The sequence below is a fragment of the Mesitornis unicolor genome, unplaced genomic scaffold, assembly GCF_000695765.1.
Source record: "Mesitornis unicolor isolate BGI_N332 unplaced genomic scaffold, ASM69576v1 scaffold39207, whole genome shotgun sequence".
In the NCBI taxonomy this organism is placed as follows: Eukaryota; Metazoa; Chordata; class Aves; order Mesitornithiformes; family Mesitornithidae; genus Mesitornis; species Mesitornis unicolor.
Window position 1 is genome coordinate 12977 of NW_010196453.1, and position 8504 is coordinate 21480.

General features: G+C 43.7%; 1 protein-coding gene across 1 annotated transcript; it reads right to left on the reverse strand.

The window, feature by feature from the left end:
* Positions 1–3337: 3337 nt before the first annotated feature.
* On the reverse strand, positions 3338–7807 carry LOC104534455 (meteorin-like protein). Its single transcript, XM_010188485.1, has 3 exons — positions 7252–7807; positions 5613–5672; positions 3338–3654 (listed from the first exon to the last, which is right to left on the reverse strand). The coding sequence occupies exons 1-3, from the start codon at positions 7805–7807 to the stop codon at positions 3338–3340; spliced, it is 933 nt and encodes a 310-aa protein (XP_010186787.1).
* Positions 7808–8504: the final 697 nt, after the last annotated feature.

The following is an 8504-nucleotide window of genomic DNA, read 5'->3' on the forward strand; positions in this document are numbered from 1 at the left end:
TAAGAAAAGAATTTGTACTTTTTACAGCACTTACATTCCATTTTAAAAATCAAGTAGCTCCTGGTGGCGGAAGAAAGTTCTTTTTGCTTTAGGGTAAGTTGAGGGGTTTCTTTCCTCCAGTTTAGAGGGAGTTTCCACATCTCAGTTTTATGCTTTAGAAGCCTGATCCTGCAAATGCTAATTTTATTCTCCTGATGCAACAAGGTAATTCATGTACTCTTCGATTTATACAAAGTCAAACCCAAAGTTTTAGATCAAACTATCAGCAGCACTTTTCAGTGAAGTACAACAGTTTCTCTTTTGGAGTCAGGAATATCACTCTTGCAATAGTAATCTGCTAGGATTCAAATCACACGTACTCCAATGGTTTGGCCGTTCTCAATCTGTAATAGGTAAGGAGGTTGCAATTTTTCTGTAACCCCCAACATTCCCAGTGAAGAGGGCTGCTGCTCAGGAACATGCTGAGGTGATCGGTCTGATGGTGCACCTGGAGCCCCTGTATTCCCTGTTGGTCCCCAATTCATTTCAGGTACTTGTTTACAGGTGATAGTGAGAGTAATCCTTTAGCCAGTGAGACAGTGCTTCCTTGAAGATAGAGCCATGGTTTTCTCACACATTACTAGGATTATATCCTGAGACAAAATTATAACTATACTAAATATGACTGTATTAATTACAGGAGCATGAGTGATGTATCTCTAAATTATCACTACAGCATACTGAAACCAAAACTGACCAAATGTAGAAAAGCATTTAGAAAAAATTACAAATATTCTTAACTCTGACTCTCCATGACTATCTTGGAAGCCTTGCCAGATTTCAAGCAAATGAGATCAAGCCCATGAAAAGGGATAGAAGATAGACTCTTGGTCAAGGACAGAAAAAGAGAAAAAAATTATTCCTCTTCCCATGCTGAAGGTAAGCAACAAATCCCAGCGCAGAATGAGCTCCTAGGAGAGGCGCTAAAACACGGCCTCTCTCACTGACAGCAGAAGGTACTGGATAAAGCCAGTGGTAAAGCTCAGCATAACCCCACGATTTTGAGACTCTGGCACACAGCTCCTGTGCTTTCCTGCTACAGCTCCCAAGGTCTCTGAAAGTCACGGCTTTGCCATTTCATGCTGTGACAGAGGACTTCTCCTCCTACTTTGTTATACAAACAGGGTTCTTAGCCTTTTGTTTGAGACAAAAGTGGAGCTTACATTTCAGCAAAAAATAGTGAAATGTTTACCTTAAAAATAATAATAGAATTGGAGAAAGGGAGCGAATGAGTCAAACCTCTAACAAAGGGAATAAGCCTGCATTCACGTAATTAATTTCCTACAGGATGGTGTGTTGAAAATTGAGCGCTTTTGAAAGTGCACAGAAAAGGCAAGGTAGACACGAGGAAAAGACCAGCTGCGTTCCAACAGGGCCAAACCCACTCTGGTGTAAGCAGGCAAAACCCCATTCAAATCAGTCAAGAAGACTTAGCCCTATTCACAAACCTTCAGTTCATGGTGTTGGTCCAGTCATTCAGAGACTCCTTATTGATTCTTGCAGCTCTTTTGTCTTTCAGTGAATGAGGGAAATGTCCTATCCCTCTTTTGACCATCTACACATCAGGCACAAGTCCAGCAAGGAACAAATGATTAAGTGCATAAAGAGCCCTGCTGCTTTATGAAATGTTACAGGTCAGAAGGATTATGGAAAGGACTTCACTTCCTTCCTGGAAGTGGCTGAAAGACTTAAGCTTGCAGTGCTGAAGGGGAAAATGTTCAACATGCCTTCCTCAGTAAAGACAGTTCATTGGGTTAAATTTAATCACAGTAAAGAAAGATCACTTGTTTGCTTGGTGTTCTTCACAAATGTGTTTTGACTGTAACTTAAGTCCCTCTTTTCCACACTAGGTCAAGCTCAAACCTTAAAGTTGCCACTAATGAGAGCTGGCACACAAATTCCACCAAGAATTGTCGACTCTCAGCATGTGACACTGAGAGTATTTAACCCCTTCTGACCCAATTCTCTTGGAGAGTTGGAGATATTGATCCCCAAAGAACAAAAAACCATTAATACGAGCATGAAATGCTTTTGGCATCCTTACTTTGTTTGTAGGTACCTATTCTCTGAATATATTAACCACCATGCTTTTGTAAGGCTGCCTGGCCCTATTTGTTCTTCTTGAAAGGAGGAAAATCCACAGAATTTAAGAAATAATTGAATGAAGAGTTTGTTTAGTGCCATAAAGGATGCTTTCTCATCTAAATGGATCCTGAGCACAGAATGACAAACTCCTGGGATGTGGAGATTTCTGTAATGCATCTCTGGGACTGAATTGACTACATCTCCTTTAAGATGGCTGGGACTCTTCTGAAAGGCTTCATCATCTACAGAGAGAAAACAAGCAACAGAACAGCTCTTACATAGAAGATCGCTGCTTTGTGGAAGATGCTGGCTCTGACCATTAGCATGAACTACGGTCAGCTGTAGCTTAAACTCCTTGTTGCCGCTGTTCACCTCTCAGTCCCAGTCCACTCTTCTATCTTTATAAATTGGCTTCATTTTTGCTGGTCTGTATGCTTTGTGTCCTCAATATAACCGGTCTCTGCCTGTTTGCAAGGGGGGCAAATAAGGCAGTGTGGGTGAACTCGAGATACTTTCAGTGACACGCTTAGTGGGCATTATAAGCTGCTTGCATAGTATTTTGGCTCTGTTCAACCTCTTGTTGTCTGAGAAGACCAAAATGAGCACATAAATGCAACCGTTGGCTGCTATTAAACATAAGCTAACCCAATCAGTGCAAGGAAGAGTGTTCCCCTTTAGTTTTTATTTTACTGTGGTTAATTACTCTCTTTGCTAATGTACAGAAGGCAAAAAACCTGCCAAACTTACCAGTTGCTCAAAGGTTTAGTAACTATGGCTAAGACTATAGTTAGCATTCATCTTACAAGCTTGGGTGTGATGAAGTGGTGAGATAGCTAGAAATGATCTTGTAAAAAAGACAAAAAGAAGATTAAAAAAATAGAGAAAAAAGCACATAGTATGTAGACAGAGCAGAAGACATTGGAGAGAATTGTGTAATACTGAGCACAAGCTGCTTTCCAACCACAAAAAAGACAACCTTTTCATAATCCAGAGTTATTTTGTGAGGCAAAGAAGATGTGAAGAAGCAACTAATGCAACTTGGATTAAAAGTCAGAGTTTACAGGGCTCACAGAGCCATTGTCTTCAGGAAATTCTCCAGACCCCAGTTTTGGTAAAATCGTTATCTTTAGTCCTTGGTTTTAACTCTCCTTCAGACTCAGTATCCAAAAGCCAGGCTGAAGTTTTCCAACTCCGAACTCCGGTGTCACTCCCGTCAGTTGAGCTGAAACTCACATGGGTTGGCTCCTCTTTCTCTGGCAGCCTGATAAATGAACATGAAATCTTTAAACCGAGGAGCACAGCCCAACCAAGCTTCACCAAAATGTTCATTTCCAGTGAAAAGGAAATCTCCAACTCCCTTCTTCACCTTGCATTGCAGCAGGGTTTGTATAGGGCCTCGCCATTCACCACTTGCTTCATCCTGCTGGAAAATTCTGTTTTTCTGTCTGTAGACTTTCTGGACGCTGACATCAACCCGTGACATGTGGTTCCCTGAGTCGTGGGAAACATTTCGGATAGATCCTTTCACCACTAGATGTGAAGAAGACAGGAGTGGGTTATGGAGCAGCAGGTAAGCAGTTCAGGTACTAGGATCTCGCTGAATGAAATAATTTTTGGTTTTATGTGAAGCGTTATTTAGAATCACATAGCATACATACATCTCCTTTTCCCAAAATGATCCTAGCTGTTTTCTGGGAATGAAAGCACAGTAAGCCATAGACTTTATGACTGAAAGCATCCTTCACATCAACCGTGCAGAAAATGCAACATCCCATTCGACAGGTGTTTGCTGTCCTGAGGCCATCTCTCTCACTGCCCCTATTTTTCACAGCAAACAATTATTCTTCTGTTAACTAAATGAATTTCAACCCCACACCCAGAGAAGGCTCAGAAAGAAACGTGCCACCTTGAGAAAATGAGAGGTTACCAATGCAAGGGGAACATCACCACGCTTCTGCCACAAACCCCTTTCATTCAGGTACAGAGAACTCAACTACCCAAGAGGCAGAAAAAGCTTATTTTTGCAGTTTCTAATAACTTCCTCATCTAATTCAATGACCAAGAGAATCCGGAATTTTGTGTAACAGATGTCACTGCTCTCTGTCCCTCTCTCTGTGTGATCATTTTTAATCAGATGCAGTTGAGTCTATTGACAAGCTATAATGCACTTGTTCCTGGTGCTCCAAGTTGCTCCTGCGCTGCTCAGGGCCTTGCGACTGCAGACCTCCAACTTAAAGAGTAACCATAAAGGCCCTATAACTCCCTGTGTCATTTACACTTTCATTAGCAGCTATTTTCTCTAATCAAAAAAAGTTGATGATAGCAATTTGTGAGCTCAGGGCAAGGAAATCAGGCCATAAATAGAGTCGGTTCAAAGGGCGATTCCTTCTGCTCTGCTGCTGCTGTAGTGTGAGCGTCCCATTGTGTGTCTGGGCCACCACATCTGTCAGAGTCCCTCGAATGGGAACCGACAACTTCATCACATAGAAACAATGGGCTGGGCTGCATCAATTAGCTTAGAAGCAGCAGAAAAATTACCAGCTAAGGAGCACTCCAAGGGGAGGATGCTCTGCACTGTTTCTGTATTAGCACAATGATGCTGGCCTGTTGATTTTATCCCTAGCCTTGACATATGGCAAGCTCCAGTAGGAAAGCAGTCATTTGGTGCTTTGTTTTAAACATCTGGATAGGTGTAAACAGAGTTCATAGATTTATTTCTTTACATAGGTACATTACAGCAATATATTTGTGCCCACGTGGAGAGGCAGCTCTACAGCTTTAGCTATTGGACATAATCAGAGATTTTAATTTTAGTATGCAAAACTATGGGAATAAAATGAACAAATCATGATCAAGAGAAAAAAGAAAAAAATGTACTGCATTATTAAGTACAGAAAGTGGAAAAAGCCTCTAATGTACCATCAATTCAGTATTTCTTCTTATTTCTTATCTTATAGAATATTAACTGCTCTGTTTTCTCATAAGGCACAAAACTGAACCTGTATGTCACTGAAGGAAGCTTAAATCATCTGAAATCCTTTGCTCAGGTACAAATGACTCTCTGCTTCTGTGAAAAAGAGCTAGGAAGTGTGCAAATGGTGAGGGAACACAGAGGGCATACTCATCTTCAGGGAAAAAAAAGGATGAAGGGAATAAAAAGGAATGTACCAAACACGTATAACCTCTGTGTGTCTGTCTACGTGTATGTGACTTTGTTACATGTGAAAGCCAGCAGCACACTTGTGAGATTCACTTACAGTTCAGTTTTATGCCTTAACCTTTCTGCCTGCAGGAAATGAAGACCTCGAAAGAAAGCTTCCCCTTCTAGGATTCCTTCCCCCCCTCCCATTCAAATCCTTTTTCACACAGCTTGTTTCTTTCTCAGATCGAAGAGCACGGTCATGGCATTTTTTCAAGAAAAGAAACAAATAAATCCAAATAATTAATACATAAATAAAGGCAGAATGACTTCTCTTTAGTCAGCTTACCAAAATCACTGCTGCAAATGGCCATAAGAAGTTCCACGTTGTCACAAGGGCGACACATCGCTAGAAAAAACCAACAGTTGGTTACTTACAATGCTGTACTATGTATCATTGCTAAAGGACTGATGAAATACAAGATGAAATGGGGCTGAACTAGCTTAAAAAGCATTATGATCAGCTGCAAACCAAAATTCTTGTTATACAAATACAACCGGAGCAAAGAAATAAGCACAGAGGATTTGTGAGTGTCACTGGGTGAAAGGGCCTGAGCATATAACCCCTTAACCAACCAACAAAACATGCAAAACATAGCAGAAAACACAGCACTTGGCACATGCCTACCCTCCATAATTTTTCAATCTTTTTAAATTTTGTTCTGTTTTGACAGAAAGAGGGGAAAATCCTCCTATATTACTTCCAGATTACAACAGACAACAATAAAGACAGGCGCATATGTGCGTGCTGGGAGCTACGATTACTTCAGACAACGTGCAGCTCTGCGGCCAGGGAATGCTCCAGCGTTGCTACCGGAGTGCTGGTAACCCCACCTGGATGTGGCTCAACTTTATCCCAAGTGTGGGACAGTGGCGTAAGTCATTCAATGCTTTAGTGATAAAAGAAATCACCCCACGCCACACCCGAAGCCTTTGTATGAGCCTAAAACCAGGTTGTAGGGCTCATTGAATCAATCAGGCTCTGTTCCCCCACAAATGTAGTTTGTTACCTATATACTTGCTATAGACCCTGTTATCAAAATAAACAGGGCTATCAGGCCAGTGATCCTATTAAGCACTCCCTAAAATAAGCACGTTCCCTGAGTTAATGCCATGAAGCTCTAGCAAACAGCAAAGCTGACCCTTGGACAGGTTAACAAAGAGAACCCAACCCAAAAGCACTATAGTTGCTCTTTTTATTTATCTTTGTTTTAAGAGTAGCTTTTTGCCATTGCAACATGGCTTGAGTACTCCTCTTTTAAACAGGAGGTTTGTCCAGGGTCTTCTTTATTGGGGCAGCAGGGATATAACAGTGGCATTGGAACTGGGATGGAAAAGAACCCTCTTCAACCTCAGTGCTCCTTGGATACATAAATGTGTTTTGGGTGGCAGGGCATGTGGATAAGCATTATTAGGTTCAGGATTATGTTGGCATAAGAATAAGAACAAAAGGTGAATTAGGTTCAAGCAATTTAGATGGTTAATCCCATTTTCAAAAGTTCATTCTAATTTCCAGTGACTGTCTTGAGACCTTGGATTCCTGATTAATTTAAATCCCTTCCAAACACAGGATTCAGGCTCCTAAAATCCACCCAGGTGTTCTCAGTGATGACACTGCCAGGGGCTGGGGACACCCACAATCACAGTGCATATGTCCAGGTCTGAGCCGGCTGCTAATGGAGAGACAGAGTCTCTATTGCAGTGTTCTCACCCATGCCTACAGGATGTCCCTCATGGTGGAAATCCAAAAACTTCCTGCACCCAAGGAACAGGCAGCCAGCTGGCAGGAGACCTTCCCTTGCACTGACAAACCTCTCAGCCCAAAACAGCTCCTGTCACTTAGGGATGTGCTGCCAACGTCAACGGACATCGGATGCCACGTTGGATCTGCTGCGAGAGCAGAGCCTCGAGGCTGGCCCTGCTCTTACCTTCGACCAGCGCCATCTTTTTGAAGTCAGGGCCAGCAGCGCTCTGGTTGCTCAGCAGCTCATACTGGAAGCTGGCTGTCCGGCGGCTGATATCCCTCTGCGGGCTGGCCTGCAGGAAGAGGGCCACCCGTTGCGGTGTGTGGGCACTGAAGCAAGACACGTGGTGGGGTCGAGCCCCTTCTGCCTCGCTTACCACCAGATGCAGCTGCCCAGCACGTTCCACGTAGATGCTGGCGCCCTGGAAGTCACTGGCAGGCTTGATGCAGACAGTGGTGTGCCGGGCACTGGAGAGGTTGGGCTCCAGAACAACGCGCAGGGCTCGCGCTGGGTACATCCATTCCAGGGAGCCCTCGGTGCAACGCAGATGGACCTGCTCCACTGCGCGGGAACGGGGCTCCCAGCTCAAACCGCTGCCAAGAGAACACCACCACTCCGTCACCAACAACACCCTACCACCACCACGCCGACCACACAGAGACCCAGGTCCTACTCCCAACTCTGACTCTACCCTAATTACTCTTAACTTCCCCCAGCTGGGCTGCCAGCCCTCCCTCATCTCCCCATAGCTGCAGTGCATGGGGAGGGGAATCACTCATATCTGGTGCTGCACTGCTGAAAGGAGCCTCAGCCCCTTGTGCCTACCTGCAGCACCCAGAAAAGTGTCAGGGGGAAACTTCTCTCTGCTAAATAGAACAAAAACTTTCTGTGTGACACGACTGGCCCTCCAGAAAATCGCACCTGTAGGTGGGTATGGGCAAGACCCACAGTAGGAGCTGTACAATGAGTACTGAAGTTACATCTGAAAAAATGGCTTGAAGCATCAATTTCTAAAATTACTTTAAACATTTCCAATAAGAATTGATCAAGAAAACGTTTCTAATCAAAGCAGGCTGTGCTGACCCTGCTCCTGAGCTCTTGCTCAAGCCGGTGCAATTTAATTGCTTTCAGAAAAGTTACATTTGCCTATGTCACTACAAAAATCAAATCAGTAACAGTAGAATTGGTCAAAAGAAAGGAAGAAACAACAAAATGCAGAAGAAAGAGAGAGAATTTTTGAGAAAGTTGTGTTGCATATTTTCCTCGAAATTAGAAAAGAAAACCTGCCAGCAGAGCAGAGCTGCCACCCTCCTTAGGTGCGACTCCCTGCTCCGCTTCCCAACGCGACGGGTGGCACCCCCAAGAGCCGCCAGACAGGAGCACCGAGCCCGGTTAAAGGGACGGGCTCCTCGGAGCACCCCCGTCCCCGCGGAGCC

What these genes read in the sequence shown, in the direction of transcription:
- LOC104534455 (XM_010188485.1), bottom strand. Translation starts at nt 7,807, where the DNA reads ATGAGGGAGGGCTGGCAGCCCAGCTGGGGGAAGTTAAGAGTAATTAGG. An exon ending in AAAGATGGCGCTGGTCGAAG is followed by an intron (nt 5,673 to 7,251) that starts GTAAGAGCAGGG and finishes GGTTTTTTCTAG; the next exon opens with CGATGTGTCGCCCTTGTGAC. An exon ending in CATTTGCAGCAGTGATTTTG is followed by an intron (nt 3,655 to 5,612) that starts GTAAGCTGACTA and finishes CTTCACATCTAG; the next exon opens with TGGTGAAAGGATCTATCCGA.